The 20,108-nt window shown below is 44.9% G+C and overlaps 1 protein-coding gene across 1 annotated transcript in view; it reads right to left on the reverse strand.

The window, feature by feature from the left end:
- The window catches only part of LOC138472557 (synaptotagmin-15-like), a 492,423-nt gene that overhangs the window by 197,723 nt on the left and 274,592 nt on the right, over window positions 1-20,108 (reverse strand). Inside the window, exon 4 of the mRNA XM_069610789.1 lies at window positions 18,833-19,125. Coding sequence (XP_069466890.1) covers window positions 18,833-19,125 — 293 coding nt within the window. The remainder of the gene's footprint in view (window positions 1-18,832; window positions 19,126-20,108) is intronic.

Raw genomic sequence — 20,108 nt, forward strand, 5'->3', positions numbered from 1 at the left:
TGTAGTTCTGACAAATCAGATAATCAGGGGGGCAAAGAAGCACTGCACATCTCCGCTCCCTCTTCATGGGTTTACGGTTGCCACCTGAAAGGTTGCCAGCAGCTAACCTGCCAACCTGTCCCAACTCCATGCCTCGTGTCCTATTCCCTGGTCAACCAAACCCTGTGAACTCATAGGCCGTATACGACCCACATAAGTCTTTTTACCGCCTGTTTCTTTCACTAGTGCTATTAACGCGTGCAGCTACAAGGTATAACATTAACAACCAGTGTTTGTGGGTAAAGGGCCGGCATAAAGTCTCCATGTTTAAGACCCCTGGCTTTAAGGAACAGGAAGTAAAATAATCCATGAAAGTAACATGAGTATTACGTTCCTGGATTTACATGGGTAGAATAAAAGTAGACTAGAAGATCAACAGCCTGGGGGCATCAAGTTTATGTAGGATGGAATGGTGGGGGTCTGAGTCACCTGAGGAGACAGGGGTATTTTACAGGTCTGAAACCTGGTAATCCCCTTTACTATAAAAGACAACATGGATAGGGGTGATGTCTCTGTGTGGCCTGTAAATCTGCCGAGATACCACCAAACTGTACTACCATTACTGCCACTTGGTCTGGCGGTATTACTGCCGGATTACAAGTGGTGGTAGGCAGTGTTAGTCCCCATTAATTGGAGTCCATAGGACTCCATGGTGGATTTCAGAGGTATTACTGCTGGTAGTAATTTTGCTGGTGGTAATACCCCAAATTGTTCTATTTTGGGCAGTATGGTGGAGGAAATACCTCCAGCTTCTTGCTGGAGGATTTTCCTCCACCTTTGCCCTCAAACTCATAGTTGGGCTGTGCGATAATGTGGCCAGTGTTGCCAGTCAGAACTCATTTACCACAGCAATGTATTCAGTTCTCTGTTTTTTGTCCTGACGCTTAATATGTGCGATTTGCATTACAAGCTGTGTGCCGCAAGAGTGCTTCCACTCTAAGCGGGGGAGAAGTTAGGACTCTGGGGACTGAGACGGCAGGACTTTTCAACCTTTTGACACGAGGGGCCTTCACTGAGTCTTGGGGGGCATCACCTCCCAAGGGATATGGTACAGTATAATCACCTCATTGCTTTCTAACACTGGTTCCTCTACATCAGCCTCTTGCTGACATAGAAGGGTTTATAGCTTTTCAGTGGGAATTCAGTGGTTAAGATCTGTGCTGGCCTGCCATCTTGTGATAAACAGCAGCTATTAATCTTAAATTTGTCGCCATCGCAAGTCTCACTTCTTCCACAGCAACAGCAGAGCCTGTTTGCCAGTGCCTGATAATTCCAAAATTCTCTTTAATTTCATGCACAGCTGAATTTTATTTTTACAAGGTTATTTTACTCACTGAATGCTGATCAAGTGTTTAAGTCTGGACTTTATTAACTGGGTGCATGTAATTGCAGCACAAGCACTCTTTACAATCTAAACTAGAGGTGTGTTTACAATGTTGATTGTTCCAAAATATATCTCCTAGTGTGCTGCTTTAGGTCTGGTGGCCCCCTTTAAGCTGTACACAATGATACATTGTCTGGTTGACATACTATGTGATTTGTGTATTTTATAAAGGAAACTAAGACCACTAGAACCAGGGTAAGTGTCAGGCAAGCATGCATGCACTAATGGCTTTAAGTGGACAGGTATCTGGGCAGTTAAAGGCACATCTGCAACAAAGCGGATACTTTCCTGGGTATTTGATGGCAATGTGTTGTTACCTGGGCTTTTGATGGCAATCCATGGTAGTGGCACAAGTACCTGGGCAGTTTTTCAGTCCTTATTGATGGAGCATGTAGCTAGGTATTTGATGGCAGAGAGGTAAATACCTGGGCAGTTGATCACAATCCTTAGCAATGGAGTAAGTACCTGGGTAGCTGATGGTAATCCTTGATTAGGGTGAAAGCCATGGCAGTTGATGGTAATGGGGCAAGTTCTTGGGTATTTTTTGGCAAGCATTGTCCATGGCCCTTGGTTCCTGGTCAGTTGCCATTCCTTCTTGGCAATATTGCAAACATCTAGGTAGTTTACTTGACAATTGTGCAAGCACCTGATTAGTAGCTGGGAATGGAGGATGGTCCTGGCAGTTGATGACCATTTCTGCGATGCAAAGCCGGACCAAGGAGGGGGATATCAGAGTACGTGGCTGATGCCCTCCTCTCCAGTGGCCGTCCTTCCGCCATGATGGCATTTTCCAGGACCCACAGTTGGGCAGCCTGTGCTGGCAAAGGAGCTAATCCTGTTGGCTTTGCTAAAGCTAATTTTAAAGCTGTCACTGTTAATTCCAGTAATCACAGTCCTGTGTTTTGATCACAATGGGCAACATCTGGGAAGGGCCACATGGCTATGGCTATGGACCACTTCGTTTCGTGTCGCTACACAGAGTTGTGTTCTTGATAGGGTAGGCTGTCATTTGAGCAATTTGGAATATTTCGGTGAATGCCGTTTTTTATTTTGCACACTTTAATTCTCTCTGCATCCGTCTACAGTAACCTCAAACAAGCATTGGCAATGCCAACTGTTTGGGCTTTTGTGCAGGCAGGGGAAAGGCACTTGCCAGGCACATCCATAGTGGTATTAACTGGCCATTGATTGTAGCAGGTGCAAAATGGTGCGACTACCAGGGCCTCTAATAGCAGTCCCTGACAAATGAGGTCTATGCTCGTTTCTTGGAAGGTAAGACGTTATTAAGCATAAATGGGGTGTACTTTTTTTTTACTGACTCCTTCATTTTTTGAATAAGGGGTGTTTCAAATGAAAGTTGAAAACCAGGAAAGTGGGAGTTTTTAAAACATGGAGACAACCATGGCTACAACATTTAGACGCGAGTGCTTCCATCAGTCCCAAACATCACCTGGGCGCAGGGTGAGCCTGGGTAACTGCTTTTTAACATTGTACACTACTTTACCAGAATTTCTGGTAAACTACAATGTTAAAAGCAGTTAACGCTCTTCCCCCCAAGTCTGAAACCACACTTGATTGCATTATACTTCAGCCAGGATTGCATTATACTTCAGCAGCACATCTGATGTGTCCACTGAAAGGTTTAAGATTAAGCTACATCCCTAACAGAGGTAACATCTTAGCAAATGTCACTTGTGGCTGGCCAATCTACAGCAGCACTATTGTAAGTTTGAATTGTTGATGTGTTACTGAACTATGGCAACACACACGTCTTGCTTGGTAGTTTTTAATCGGGAAACGTCTTTACTTCTCGTTTCCCTTGAATTGAGAACTTTTATTTGGTGGTGGTGGTGGTACTCCACCGTGCAGCTGTACCTTCTGTTTAGCAAGCATTTCATTCTCCTATCCTAGTTGTGTTGCTGGACGATTATAGAGCGGTGGAGTAGGGGCAGTGATGTCTTACTGAATGCAACTCGAAGACTTAAATCTCCTTCTTTCTTGACTTTAGTATATGCAGTGCATGCTACCCAATGTTTCCACTGTTCTGCGCGCGCCAACACTCCCCTCCCCCGCGCGCCGTTGCACCAAGTTGGCGACTACATGCACATTTGCGGTCATATAACTGCCAGTGATGTCACTTCCTGTATTTGGGCCCCCCTGGGGAAATTCATAAGTCGGCTCCCCTGCACACACGCACACCAACACACGCACCTCCTACCTGAGATTCCACTGCTGTAGTTGCTCACTGAATGAAGCAGCAGTGCACAGCTCTGTGGATTTGCGCGCGTGTGGTGGAAATGTGCATGCGGCTTTAAGGTCGCATGCACTTTTGTTTGGCGAGAGACCAAACATTTCAACCCTTCTCGGTAGATAAAATGAGTGTCTGTACATTTGGATAAAAGTGCCAACGTTTTCCTTTTATTTGCAGCCCTAAGAAGCCATGCGACTGCTGCAGAAAGCACTGCACGAGGTCGCAAAATTTGCGGATTTGGCAACAGACTGCTACAAGGAAGAAATATATTCTGAACTTTTTCGAGTTGCCAAAATGCACAGTCTTTATATTTGGTAGTGTGAATGTCCACACATACCTCAACCTCCACCTCAAAGAAAAGTGAGACGTCGTTCCTGAGACTAAGGCACAGCTATCTGCAGCGTTTATCAGTGTTCTATGCTGGGGAATGTTTGGCTAATGTAAGTGTAATCACCACAGAAACAGTGAGCATTGGTCCAAAAAGAGAGGTGGACAGTGTGGCACCTCGGGGCTCAGACAGCTTCGACATGCGCACCTTCACCCTATAGCAGCTCCTATAGCTGTACGGTCCTATTACCTGGTTCTGGTGCCTGCCACTATCGGACGGGTGGGGAGAAATGGAAGTTTTGAACCGGAGGAAGGCGTGTCATTCTTCCCCGCACACATTGGTCGTGGCAGCCATGTTGTGGTTGGCAGTTGTTCAATGTTTTGCTTGAAACCCTCTGCTCTACACCAAGGATGGGCGGGGGATGCTGGGTTGAGGACCAATAGTGGCAGGACTAGTGTACCACTAGGAAAATCGGCAGCTATCATCTGTGCATTATATTGGGATATTTATTTCAAATATTGTGAGGTAACCTGCTGGACACAACCATTAAGACTTTAAGAGTAGGTGACAGTCAGTGTACGTCACAAACGTAATATAAGTTTGGAGCATTATTTATTTTTTCCTAAGGCTTGAACCAATCAGGTCGTGTTTGCATCATTGGACACTTGCAGACACCCACAAATCAGTAGATGGACAATTTGAAAGACATTTTACAAAACACATATCTTTAACTTTAACTTCTTTATTTTTAAAACCAAATACATTACAATATGTAACATAACTTAAAAGATGCAGTAAATATTTTTAAAGCATCAATCAAGTGAAATAACCTTTTAATAACATTAACACATTGCAGCCGCCACTTTGGTAGTAAAAATGGCTGACACATTCAGCACACAATACAAATTCATGAAAAGAGTGCAAAAAGGGGTGTCGTTTGAGGGAAGATGGGTGGGGATGGGAGGAAAATCATATAGCTTTGACTTAGGGTTTGGGCATTAAATGGTTGGAACACAAAGCCAAACAAAACAAATCCCTACTCATATGTCACCTGGCATTGAAAAGCATTAGAGACCCTCATTCAAAGCCCCTATTTCAAGCTTTTATGTTAAAGCTCTTATTCTAATGACAATAGTTTTGGCTTAAAGGTAGTGATTTCATCACCACCTAATAGCCAAAACGAAAGCTAAATATGCTACAAAGATATGTTGACACAAATGGCTTAAAAATAAATGCTACTAAATTTGAGATCATGATACTGGGTGGTGCAAAAAGTGGAAGAAAGTCTAAGGAAAGTTGGGCTCTTGATGGGAAACATTTAGAACGGTGAAAGAGATCAAATATCTAGGTGTAACGTTAAGTACAACAACAGGAGATAAAGCGTGGAGGGAGGATCTAAGACAGAAAATAAAAAGACAGACTTCCCCAGGAAAGGCGGTAGACAGGGGATTTGGTAAATTTTCCATTCCCCCTATCATTGCTTTTTACAAGCAAAAAAGTATCACCAGTGTTGACCTTTGGGAGAGAGACCTGTTTGAGCCATCGATGGGAGTTTTGGCACCTGAGACAAGGTTCCTTTTGGAGGAGTATGTTAAGGATACCAAGAACAGTACCAATTGCAATATGTCGTCATGAACTGGAGTTAATAGCATTATGAGCAAAAGTTGTTTCGAACAAGTTGATGATATTTAGGAAAGCAAACCTCACAAACTGTCCCCCGCAATTTGAAGTAACAAGAATGTTGTATTCTTGGCATCCCTTGCAGCTCCGTTTCGGGCTGCTGTGGTCCTCTCTCTTCTTCCAATCGCTCTTGTGCTTTAATGGGTATCATACTTCTATTAACAATATGATCTATGTCATCATCTTTTTGTCCCCTACTTGTTCTCATTTCTTCTTCCCTTCTTCTCATCTCTCTTTGCAACCTACGTTCTTTCAATCTTTGGGCTTCTATTACTTCACGTTTCTTCTCTTCTATTCTCTTTTTGCTGTTTTTCACACCTTCTCCATTCTTCCTTTCATTTCCTATCTCTTTCTTTCTCTTCCTTGTATGCCCATCCTCATACCATTTCCTTCTTTTCTCTTTCCTCTCTTTCTTCTCTCTCTTTAACATTGTCAATGCCCTTTCCGTCTAATTTAAGTAGTATCTGTCCTCCCATCCACCCGTTTTATACTATTGTCATTCCATTTGCTTTGTCTTTCTTTCTTGTCTCCTGACTTCCTCTTCTATTTCTATCTGTCGTGTCCACTACTCCTCACCCTGGCAGTCAGGGCCCCTGGACCGCACCACAGTGTCTCATCATGGCCCCAAGGGCCCAGTCATGTCCCCCAAGACTCTCTTGGAGTCAGTCCTGGCGCCTTTGTCGCCAGGCTCATATGGCAGAAAGAGGAGCTGGAGCTCTCAATGGCAATGCCACAACATGGATGCCCCCACATGGTTAATTTCCAGAACTGAACCATGCGGTCTAGCATTTAGGGTGTGGTCTGGCCTGAAGGCACCTGGGATACCTGCAGGCTATATAAGCCACGTCCAAGCTGGAGAACATGCTTTGCGTTGCTCTGCTCTTGCAGCGTGACGTTTACCACGACCTGTCGGATCTTTTTCAGCATTCCGGGCCGACACCTGCAAGTAGAATAAGAAGAACATCATTAGTACTCATACCTGTTAGTGAGCCAGCTCCTGTCATCCCCTCCAGTGTCCAGAACATCCTGCTTCTCGGAAAACGCTTGCATCTTCAGCAGCCATCATCCAGAACATCACGGCGGCCTGCAAGAAGGGGACAACACAGGTCAGCACACGGCACAAAAGCACATAGCGCAGCGCTCCACGCTTTCACTTACCATCTCAAACACAGCCCCAGTAAGCACGGCTTCCTCAGAACTCCTTCCGCACCTGAAAGAGAAGGAAAGCCATTAACAGGGGCAATTGCAATTAAGGACAAGCTGTCAAATCAACAGACTTACCTGAGAAAACGAGTGGCAGCAGGACTGGGCTCACAGGGCCCGCACCAGTGAAGCAACTCATTTGCAGCTCGTCCATTCCGACGCACCCCTGCACAGAACAGCAGGACAGAGAGCGCACCATATAAAAAAAAACAAGGTGCGGAAAACACTAGGAGGGTCGTTGGGTCCACAAGGGAGGTGGGATCAAGGGAAAAGAGACTATAAACTAAAATCAGTACTCCTGTATTCCAGACTAGCTCCTCAGCAGAACAAGAACTTGAGGGAGTGGGTCCAGGCCGGAAGCAGTCCAGCCAGATTGGGTGGCGTCCCTGTGGATACCAGGTGAGCGTTACAGAACGCGAAGCCTCACAACTACTATCCACCGGGCGCCAAGCATGGAAACCTCGGAAACCGATCAGTTAGCTCAGGTACTGGGGCGGTTAATCGCTGAGGTGCATTCAGCCAGACAGGAGACCAACACCTTGCGGAGAGAATTAATAGTGGCCAAAGAACATACTGATGATTTGAGTAGACAACTCCTTCAATCACAGGCCGGACAAGCCCCATTGCCTGGGATAGTTCCATCAATACCAGCACCACCGACAAATCTGGTGCAGATTACCCTCCCAGGATCAATTCCTTTAGCCCCACCGGAGCGTTTCACAGGGGATCCTCGTAAGTATGCGACTTTCATGAACCAGTGTCGCCTCCATTTTCTTTGCAGGCCTGCGGCCTTTCCTAATGATCAGACTCGGGTGGTCTTTGTGTTGTCCTATTTAAGTGGCAGTGCGGCGGACTGGTTTGTACCTTTCGTAAATTGGGATGATCCACTGCTACGTGACTTTGGGGGGTTTCAGCAGGAGATGGAAAAGCTCTTTGCCCATAGTACCCACGGACAGGCACTAAACAACAAACTCTTGTCTCTCCGTCAAGGAAACCAAGACCAATTGACATATATAGCAACCTTCAACAGGCTTGTGGTCGAAACAGGGTGGCCGGAGGAAAAGAGAACCACGCTATTTCACCGGGGCCCAAGGGGGGAGTTAAAGGATGTTCTTGCCCAAGTAGTGGATCCTCCAAGAGACTATGCCGAGTTTATCAACATTGTGGTTCAACTGGATCACAGGTTGCAAGACCGAAGAGCAGATCGGAGCAGACCAGACACTCATCCTATGTTCATGCGTTTGAAGGACCATGTTCTAAGAGCGGCAGACAGTTCCGTGGAACCAATGCAACTAGGAGGGGTAAGACCTCCTTTAACCAAAGCTGAAAGGGACAAAAGGAGAGAACAGCAGCTATGCTTATACTGTGGAAAAACAGGTCATTTCCTTAAAGAGTGTCCAGTAAAGCCACCTAGGAGGACCGTAGGAGCCACTGATAAGGAAAACCAGAGTGAGGAGTTGGAAAACTGTCATGCCCGGCAAATGTAGGGGTCCATTTGTCGAGCGAAGAAAGTCAACTACAGACCTCTCATTTTGCATTGCCAGTGATCCTAATCAACCACCAACAGCCGTCTAGGATGCATACGGTGGAAGCATACATCGATAGTGGAGCCATTGGAAATTACATGGACCAGGATCTTGCAGCAAAGATGGGGCTCTCTCTCTGCCCCAAGCCAACCACCGAGATAGTGACTACTGTAGATGGTACAGAAATTGCTTCCGGCCCTGTATCCCAATGCACAACAGTTCTAACCCTCCTGTGTCAGGATGGCCACCGAGAATCTATCGCTTTTGATCTCATCAAGGCACCACAGTTCTGGTTAATACTAGGAATGCCATGGTTGGTCGCACACAATCCGCACATCGACTGGCGTGCAAGGAAATTGTTCTTTTACGAAGGTTGTACATGCACTTTCTATTATAATGGAAGGAAGTCAACGAACACAAGCTCGTCAGCCCAGGAAAAAGCAGCAATTACCCTGGGTGTGATCGGTACCCTTCCAAGCGAATACCAAGACTTTCAAGATGTGTTTCAAAAGGAACAAGCTAACACCTTGCCACCACACAGACCCTACGATTGCCAGATCGATCTGATACCTGGTGCACAAATCCCTTTTGGCCGGATCTATGCGCTGACAGAACCATAGAATCAACATTTGAAGTCCTATCTAGAACAATATCTGGCTAACGGTTTTATCCGCCCCTTGAAGTCACCTGCAGCATCTCCCTTATTCTTTGTGCCGAAGAACGAAGGAGATTTGAGGACTTGCATTGATTATCGCGCACTGAACCAAATCACTGTCAAAAATCGTTCCATAATTGTTAGACCAAGTAAAAGACGTCCAAATCTACACAAAATTGGACCTTAGAGGGGCATACCATCTGGTCCGAATTAAACAGGGGGACGAATGAAAGACCATGTTTCGTACCAAATATGGCTTATTTGAATATCAGGTAATGCCATTTGGCCTTTGCAATGCCCCCGCCGCATTTCAGTACTTCATGAATGATGTCTTAAGAGAACTGATTGACGTCTGTGCCCTGGTCCATTTAGACGATATCCTAGTATAATCAGCTAAAAACAGGATAACGTCAAACATGTTCGTTCCCTCCTTACCAAGCTCCGCCAACATTACCTCTATGCAAAACTCAAAAATTGTTCATTTCACGTCACCCAGGTAGAGTTCCTTGGGTTCATCCTCACTCCAAAGGGAATTCGGATGGATGTACACAAAGTCGACGCCATTCTAAACCGGCCAGCCCCAAGTTCATTCAAAGGGATTCAGAGCATGCTGGGCTTTGCCAACTTCTACCGCCGATTCATCCCAGGATTTTCCCAAATAGTATCTCCAAACACGTCTTTATTAAGGAAGTCCAACAAGAAGTTCCAGTGGACAGAAGAGGCAGAAAAGGCCTTTCGAGAGCTCAAGTTGAGATTCACTTCCACCCTGATCTTACGGCACCCTCGCCCAGATCTTCCGTATTTGGTGGAAACGGACGCCTCCAGCATGGCGATGGTTGCTGTTCTATCACAAAGGGACCCACAAACTGGTCAGCTACACCCAGTAGCCTTCTGGTCACGCAAGTTTTCACCACCAGAACTCAATTATGCCATCACGGGCAAAGAACTCCTGGCCATAAAATCAGCCTTCAAGGCCTGGCGGCATTATCTGCTAGGTGCCAGGCACACTATCACCGTGATAACTGACCATCGAAATCTAAAGTACTTAAAAACTGCAAAGGCTCAATCCTCACAACAACTACGCTGGGCCCTCTTCTTTGCGGAGTATGATTATGTGATCACATTCCGGCCCGGGGTAAAAAACGGAAAAGCTGATGCCTTTTCGCGCATGGGTACTGATGAACTGGTATACATGACCCCTGACACCGTGGCCATCATCCCGAGTGACAAACTCCTGGGCATTACAACCACGTTGACTCAAGATGAATTACTGCAAGGAGTCCGACATGTGATGACTCCTGAGTCATTGCAAGAATGGGATTCGCGGGGAGAACACTATACAGTTCAAGACCAACTCCTGTACTTCAGGAATCATCTATTCGTGCCCAAGAAAAAGCTTCAGGAACAGGTCATCTCAGCATATCATGATTCCCTCGTTGAGGGTGACTCTGGAATTGCTAAGACTCTCGCCAAGGTGAACTGACACTACTGGTGGCCCACAGGGTGTAAAGACGTAATTCAATTAATTCTCTCTTGCGGTATTTGCGCACAGAATAAGTCATCTAAGCAGAAACCAGCTGGACTCCTCAGACGTTTGGAGATTCCGCCAGCGCCTTGGCATACATTATCACTTGATTTTATCACTGATCTACTGTCCAGTCAAGGATACAATACCATTCTAGTGGTAGTAGACTTGTTTTCCAAAATGGCCCACTTCTCGCCGTTTAAAAGTCTCCCAAATGCATCCAGTCTGGCGAAGACATTCCTGGAACAAATCGTAAGACTCCATGGTTTCCTGTCAATACTGATCTCAGATCGAGGTACCCAATTCGTATCCAACTTCTGGAGAAAATGCTGTTCAATGGCTCAAATCGACATCAGACTATCCACTAGCCACCACCCTCAAATGGATGGTCAAACAGAAAGAACGAACCAAACACTTGAACAATACTTGCGCTGTATGCTCCATCAAGTAGAAGGGAATTCGAAGGACTTGTTGTGGATTGCCGAGTATGCTTATTATAATTCCCGGCACAGCAGTACTGGACAAACCCCATTTTATACAATATACGGCAGACATCCACGCACGTCCGAACTGGACGTCCCCACGACTCTGGAAATGGGGGCCATCAAAACCTTACACACCATCATTTCTCAGGCCTTTACAAAGGCCATTGAACATTTAGGTGAAGCCAAAGACCGTCAAAAGAAATATGCGGACCAGCGTCATGAAAAGGCTCCCAACTACCAGGTGGGAGATCAAGTTTGGTTAGCATCAAGGCATGTACCTATAAAAGGGACCCGGACATTTCGCCCACGATACCTAGGACCTTTCATCGTTGAATCTATTATAAACCCAGCTGCAGTCAAACTGACCCTGCCGACCAACATGCATATTCACCCTGTGTTCCATGTATCTCTCTTAAAACCAGTTCAGCCTGGAACACGGGTAACTACACCACCCGAACCAGTAATGGTCAATAGAGAACTGGAATTTGAGGTAAAAAACATCCTGGACTCAAAGTACGTCAGAACAAAACTATACTACCTAGTGGACTGGAAGGGATATGGCCCTCAGGAATGGGAATCCTGTGATTACATCCATGCACCACATTTGATATGACGTTTCCATCGTGATTATCCCACCAAGCCAGGACCAGATAAAACCATCCTGAGAGGGGGCTTGGAGAGGAGTGCTGTCATTACCAATACCGCTCGCCCTGGCAGTCAGGCCACCTGGACCGCACCACAGTGTCTCATCATGGCCCCAAGGGCCTAGTCTTGACCCCCAAGACTCTCTTGGAGTCAGTCCTGGCACCTTTGGCGCCAGCCTCATATGGCAGAAAGGGGAGCTGGAGCTCTCAATGGCAATGCCACAACATGGCTGCCCCCACGTGGTTCAGTTCCAGAACTGAACCAATGCGGTCTAGCATTTAGGTTGTGGTCTGGCCTGAAGGCACCTGGGATACCTGCAGGCTATATAAGCCACACCCAAGCTGGAGAACACGCTTCGCGTTGCTCTGCTCTCGCAGCGTGACGCTCACCATGACCTGTGGGATCTTCTTCAGCATTACGGGCCGACACCTGCAAGAAGAAGAAGAACATCATTAGTACTCTTACCTGTTAGCGAGCCAGCTCGTCATCCGCTTCAGTGTCCAGAACATCCCGCTTCTCGGCAAACGCTCGCTCTCTTCCTTGGAAGCCGCAACCTGGGAAAATAGAAAAGCAGCATTAGTAAGTGTTTATTCTTCACATTTACCATCAGCAGTCTCACGCTTACCTGAGTTGAACTTCCATCTTGTTCAAGGCCATTTCGGTCTTCCGCCTACCTGCAAGAGAAAAGGCAAGACTGATTAACACGCATAAATAAATACCCCCGAGGCAATTCGAACAACATCTACTCACCGCTCTGCATCTTCAGCAGCCATCATCCGGAACATCACGACGGCCTGCAAGAAAGGGACAACACAGGTCAGCACACGGCAAGAAAACCACATAGTGCCGTGCTCCCTGCTTTCACTTACCATCTCAAGCACAGCCCCAGCCAGCATGGCTTCCTCAGAACTCCTTCCGCTCCTGAAAGAGAAGGAAAGACATTAACAGGGGCAATTGCAATTAAGGACAAGCTGTCAAATCAACAGACTTACCTGAGAAAACGAGTCACAGCAGGACTGGACTCACAGGGCCCGCACCATTGAAGCAACTTGGTTGTGGCGCACCCATTCTGACCCACCCCTGCACAGAACAGCAGGACGGAGAGCGCACCATATCGAAAACCAAGGTGAGGAAAACACTAAGGGGGTTGTTGGGTCCACAAGGGAGATGGGCTCAGTGGAAAAGAGACTATAAGCTATAATCAGTACTCCTGTATTCCAGACTAGGTCCTTGGCAGAACAAGAACCTGAGGGAGTGGGTCCAGGCTGGAAGCAGTCCAGCCAGATCGGGTGGCGTCCCTGTGGATACCAGGTGAGCGTTACACTTTCTGTCTGTCCCTTCTTTCACTTTGCTCTTTATGTTCGTCGCATGTGGACATATATTTATGTTCTCTATGATTACTTTCTTGCATTCCATCTTCACTGTTATAACAGGGTGGTGCGTATATTGGATTAACATACCATGCCACTGATTTTAAATCCTTTAGAGGATAAATTCCCTGTTTGTCTTCTGTTGTGCTATCATTTTTTGGAGGAGAAAGATGAGCTGAGGGCGTTACATCCTCCTCTTTATGCTGATTGGGCAGCCACTCCTTCTCAAGCGGCTCTTCTCTCTCACTCTGATACATCTTCCATAGTTCTAAAATATAAAAATGTTCTGTAGCTTCTTCCCTGTATATGTAGCATACAAATATGTTGTCATATGTTGCAGTACCGTTTTTGATAATGAGCCTTCTTGAGGCCACTGCATGAGTGTTTTATTAGTTGTGCCTTTTACCCACTCAGCATGGTAATTTCTAATCTTAGGTGCGTATCTTAGTAATGTCCTGGATAGCTGTAAAAGGGGAGTGTACCCCATAATGACAAGTCATTTTTAACTGTCAATACTTACCGTTGTTTTTGTTTATTATTTATTTAATCACACTACAACAACCACTTCCGGTCAGCACCATCAACCGCCGCCCATTTCCAAAAAACAATTTCTCCAAACAATTTCCAAGCCTATACAACAATATCCATGTTATCTGTTCATTTATAATGTTTATCAATTCATACTATCCTGTTTTATTTTTGATGATTTAAGAATCTTATTTTATACTATTTTTCCTTAAATAATACCCTCCTATGTTTGAATGGCGCCAGTGGCGTGCTTTTCTAGGGTCCAATAACTTCGTCAAATTTTATTGCTATCTTTCTTATAGTTTTTAAGCTTTCAACCTATTTTATCACCACTAATACAAAACACGCCAATATATTTTTACACTGATATTTTTGCAAATCCGCAAACTTGTGTGCACACTTTTTCTATGATTGTCTTGTCTTATTCTCCTGATAGAAGTATCTCATCTCTATTTTACTCCATTTTGGAGTGTGTCGCAAACCCTTCTTTGGGTGTAGGAATCCCTTAAATAATATTCCATTCCAAAGTTTGGTGTGTTCCCTGCTGCTTCCTTGAGGACAGGTATTGAGGTATCTCCTTTTCTCTAATAAATCCTGTTATGTTTCTCTCTCTCTCTCTCTCTCTCTCTCTCTCTCTCTCTCTCTCTCTCATATATGTATGTAATACAGGCCTTCCCTTTTATTTGCCACTTTTCGATGCTTTTACTTACATCCGTTATTCATAGAGCCCTGCAGTATGGACTCATCCCCAATCAACCACTTCACCTTCAGTCCACTGGACGCCAGTGGGGACCTGACAGGAATTTCTTCAAAGGGGCACCTGCCAACTGACTCAGGTCACATGTGTTGCACTGACACTGTCCACAGGAAACTCTGCAGTCCTCCGGATAATGGTAGAAGATGTCAAGCATCCGAGGGTCTGGATTTGAACCATCATCTGCTACCAAAATGTGCAGTAGCACCTTTGGGCGTCTTTATGCGGAGAATGGGATTACCATAATAAATTATCTTGGACCCAAATAACCGGACTGACTCAAACAATATGGCAAAATACTACTTTATCAGCACAATAAAGTAGGGAAACCTGGCAAACAACACATCGTAGCCCACACACTCTCAGTTACATTTCGATTACACAAAGGCTTTATTTGTCGATGTGCGTCATTTATGACGTCATCCGATGTGGCACATCGGACGTAGGGATTGGTTAGGGGAACATATCTACTTATAGTTTATGCAGGTGTTAGTAACATGATTGGCTGCCCCTCATATGGCAGGCATACCATGAACCTCCCTCTAACTACGTATACTACAGATTATAGCACCATAACAGCAGCAGATTTCCCCCTGCAACAATGTATGCTCACCATTGAATAGGCCTTCATGATTGGTTGGCATTCTCTCGCAACCATGGACATTTGGCTCGTTATCAGCACGTAAGCAAATTGAAACCGGGGTTGCGAGAACAATGTGAGACTACTGCCCACTTGCCAAATTAGTCTACATCTCTTATCAGCCAAGCCTTCAGCCAAGGCTTCTTCTTTGTACTTGACCAAGCTGAATGTTCTCTTCCCTGGAACTTTAAGGGGAGTTTCTCGGGCTTATGAATAGGCCATGCTTTCTGGTCTTGCACCAAATGTGAAGAGACCATGGGCCTCATTCCGAGGCTGGAGGTAAGGGTTAACGGTCAGCGTTAATGGCAACGGTGACCGTTAACACTTATCACCATATTCCGAGTTCCCTTTTGCGGGTTGGCATTTAACGCCTGCTTTTAGCAGGCGTTAAAAATCCAACCCGCAAAGGGACCTTGGAGTAAATTACGGCACCGTAATTTACGGTGCCGTAATTTACTCCTTCACCATTCCCATTGAGCCCTATGGGAGCAGGAATGGGGATGGGGAACCGGTATGGTGAATGGGGACTTACCGGTCCCTCCAACCTTGGAATGGACCGGTAATTACTCCATTCACCATGCCGGATATCCATGGAGTAAATAGCTCCATGGTTGCTTACCATGGTGCTCTTTACTCCATGGATAGCTCCAGCCTCGGAATGAGGCCCCATGATTTTGTCCATCTCACCTTTCTATTTGGTGCTATTTGATTCAATTATGTCAGGTGTCATTACCTTTTTCGGCCTCTGGAGACTTGGTTGCTCGTCTCACATATGCTTTCTGCATCTTTAATTGTTCATTACTTGGCATTCATAAATGTTCTCTCATTTACTTTATCTAAGAGAAATATGTCCTGTGTATATTGCTTATCTTCATTGAATCCCAGTGCACCCTGCAGTTGCGGCTTGCTGTGGCATCCTTGATCTCTGGCCAACAGATAACCTTTGTTGGTTTGCAAATCCATTTTTCAGCCTCTGTCAGCTCTGCAACCCTCGTCTTTCTCCTTCAAGCTTCTCGCTTACTTTTATCCAGAAACGACGTCCATCTTCTCAACATGGCCACTTTACCTGTGTTGTATTTGCTACTCCAGCAAGCTTCTATGTGATTCATCTACCTTGCGCCTGGGCGTCTATACATTTACTACTTCTCTGGTTACATATCATCTTTGCATATATGGTTTCTTCTCACTCGTATATATGTTTACTTTGCTTCTTCATTTACGTCTACATTCTGTAAGTATTCTTATATCGTTTCTGTGCGTCATTGTATTTTCGTCTTATGACATCACTTTACACCAGTCAGATTTCTTTTACAGCTCTTCAATGTTCAGCAGTGTCTGCAAATCTCCTGCTCCCGCTTCAGTTCAAGGATACATTTGATATGGTTGTCTGAGTGCATATCGTCTCTCATACACCCAAAGCAGTATTGGATTGATACCGGTTTCATGCACAGCGCCTTCTTGTTCTTCATCCGGTATGTCAGATTTGAGGGGGCGGGTTCTATTAATGACGTATACGTCTGCTTCTCTACAACAGCATGCTGGGAATCTGCCATGCCCAATACTCATCAATCATGATTTCTCTGCCTACGTGAATAACATGATCCTGAGCACTGCATGCTGGGAATCTGCCATGCCCAACACTCATCGCTAATGATTGCTCTGCCTATGTGGATAACATGATCCTGAGCACAGCGCACCTTATGGCTGGAGAAAACACTGGATCTGAAATGTTACATTTGTGGTCACTGCCAGAGGTGTGCATGCAGTATTCCATGACCAGTAGTATCATTTCCCTCCATGATCACAACTCTTCACCACCATATTCAGCAGTGCGTGGAGCATCAGAAGCAGAGATCTGTGAGTAGCCAGCACACCACAGGCTCAAAAAAGATGACTCAGCATTTCAGCCCTCCATTTTTTCTTTTTTTATGAACCTTAATAATGATACTCTCCTTGACTTCTAACATCTTTCTACTACCTTGCCATTATTTCAATTGAAACAGAAACCATGTCTGTCCTCCATTGCTTCCCAGACAAGTTCACTTCTAAACCCTTAATATGGACCTGAAGATGAAATAGCCCTCTCTATCATTATTCAATGCCCCCAAATCATTTCAACTCATCCCTCCCCACTGGCACCAAAGTGGTGCCTCCTATTGCACCTACCTCTGCTTTTATTCCGCATTAGCCATTCCCATACTCAAGAAACAACCAGCTGATGCTCGATCCCATTGAGCTACATTACCAGTTCTGGTAACAGCCATGTTTCCTCTGTCGACAACCTTATTTATCTCCCAAACACCTTCATGACCTTCATGACTTTAGACCAAAGCATTCTCCTTTACACCGTTTCAACACCCTGCATTTCCCTTCTCCTGGCCAAACCCCCCGCCCGCCCCAATCAAGTCTGGTCCATACTGTGGTTCTTAAAGAGAGCTGCCACCATAAAACCTCCTGCTGGCATCCCTCTAGACTACATGAGTGGCCACCCCTCCTATCACTATAGCTCACAACATTAGCAACTTTATCTTCTATTCGGCTTTCCCTATTGCTTCTTTCTTGATGAGGAACACATCTTCTCATTCCGCATCAGTATCCCCCTCTATTTAGTTCACACACTGACTGCCTCTCCACCATCTGACATTAGATAGATCTATGCTGGCTAATGCTCAGCTGAGCCAACATCGTGATTATTAATTTCTCTTCCTTACCTCGTGTACACAAACTTCATCACAATATAAACTTGAGGGGGTCCCCAACAGGGCCGGGGTAGTATTTATTTATTTATTTAATTGTTTTTTATAACGCACCTAATACCATACCTGAGTTTGGTTTCTAAGGGCGGATCCGGGATTCAAACCTCTGTTGCTCAGCATGGTCTTGCTTCCAAGACCAACGTGTTGCCCCTGTGCTATTCTCCTCAGTATAAGCAAAATACAAAAGGAATGCCCAGCCAGGAAATATTTAAATCGACAGAAATGCATTCTTAGAACGTGTGTAATGAGGTGGTGGCAGAGACACTCAATGTCCTTCTGCTCAATGCTGCCCCTATAAATCGTGAGCAAACAGACTCCATATATTCGATGTTGAAAATCACAGCTTCTTATTTTTGTTCCTTGTAAATTACAGTATTTTATTTTACAAAAATAATAAATCACTTTAAATCTAATTTGTTTATCCCTTAAGCCCCAATCTTTCCATATGTTTGCATGACTGTCAATGCCACTGTACACAAGTTATACTTACTGGCCTGCTTTAACTGTCTAAAATATTTATCTGTGTTTTTCATAAAACCAAGAGGGAGACTGTGATCAAAAAATTGAGACTTATCTTGAATAGGTGAAGCATGACGATTCTAACATAGCTTTCACATGGTCTTCTAAGTGTCCTTATTTTCCTTATTCTATGCCCTACTACCTGTTCCTAGTGATTGCGAATCTTAAGACGTTGGCTCCAGGAGATGCTAATAAAACATTGTTAAGCATGCTCAAGTTAAATCATTGCTAAATGGATCATAATCTATGCCTCAAACAATTGATAAATGGGTAATACCTGTAAAAGCCCTCTGAGCTTGCACATTGCTTTACAATTTTAAGGGAGTAACATGTCTGCAAATCTCAGGCAATGTGAAGGATCTCAGATACCTCAAGGACCTTGCACACGGATGGGACACAAAGATAGGGCATGCCCTTACAACTCCTTAGCTTCAGACCCAACCCGTTGAACACAAGGTTACCCTTCCCAGAGGCACACTGATCTTCAGCTGCATGTTGGTGGTCTACTTCACTTGGTGTTCATTATTACACTAAAGTTTTTTACCTGGAAAACAAAGTTTTCATCAAACTGCGGGTTGAGAGTTTTTCGTCTTATCTTAGACTGCAGATATCGCCGTTCATCAGGAAGGAGGTAGAGTTTCACAAGGGGGCTGCAGGTGTCCGAGGGAGAGTGCAGGTTCCTTGCCTTGATCAAGGAGACAAGAAGCCTCTCAGCTTCCTGCTCGTACTCCAGGGCGAACCATAGACGGCCGACATTGCCCTCGGGGAAGTCACCCTCGTCGCTGTCTTCAGGGAACTTGTAGAGGTCAGGGTTGACAGAGCCCAAGACAAAAGTCCCTGAGAGACAACATTTCAATAAAACAAAATGTTAGCATTCAGTGCAGCTCATTGTTCACACAACCACATCCAAATAACACAGTCAGAGTTTATTTATATTGGCGTTGTAAACAGTAAATCTAGACCACGTCAGTCATATAGTAAGCAAATTCTATTTAATTTGTAATCTCTTTATTAAACATTACTTAAAGGTGATACTAAAGCAAATGCTTCTATTAATGATATTGCATTAGTTGTATATGTTGTTAGATTGTTACCCATATACTCAATCTGTAAATGTGTTTTTGAGTTCTATTCTAGATTGTGCTCCCAAAACGTCACTGCATTGGGGTTCTCAGCAGTTACTATCATTTCTTTGAACCTCCAATGGAAATGCTCAACCGCTCTTCTGCAGACCCTTTCCATGCGTTTGAAAGGTTCTGTCCTATCTCCTTGCTGCATGATCTTCCCATCCTGAGCAGAATACAGTTCTTGCGTCGTTCTCCATACAAGTTCTTCGGACCTTGGCAAATCTTGGTAGTTCTCCTGTTGACATTCTCCAATCTACAATTTCTATACTGAAGATGCAATCTCCAGAATTTGACATAATACTCAGGGTCTAGTCACACAAATGAGTTATAAATGGGTAAGACATGTCTTCTTTTTAAATTAGGTATACACACCGTATGAGCCACGTGTCAGTTCTGTCATGCTATGCCTCCTTCCCAAATGGTTGTGAACACATTAATCTACAGATGTGTTTGAAAAACCTGTTCCAAAAGGTACACAACCACTTTAAGAAACTTAATTTGCATTTGGGAGGGCCTATGTGTGCATGTATCTTTCAGTGCACCGTCCCCACTACCTCTGCCCGCCTGTCACTATTCGCCATACCCGTTTCTGTTTTTTACCAATATTTCCAGTCTAGATTTGCTGTGCTCAACCTCGCCTTCTCTTTTGGATTCCATCTTTTTATCTGCCACTGCCACCTTTTCAGGGTCACC

This window comes from Ambystoma mexicanum, chromosome 8 (genome assembly GCF_040938575.1).
Source record: "Ambystoma mexicanum isolate Mex_15411 chromosome 8, UKY_AmexF1_1, whole genome shotgun sequence".
NCBI classification, from domain to species: domain Eukaryota; kingdom Metazoa; phylum Chordata; class Amphibia; order Caudata; family Ambystomatidae; genus Ambystoma; species Ambystoma mexicanum.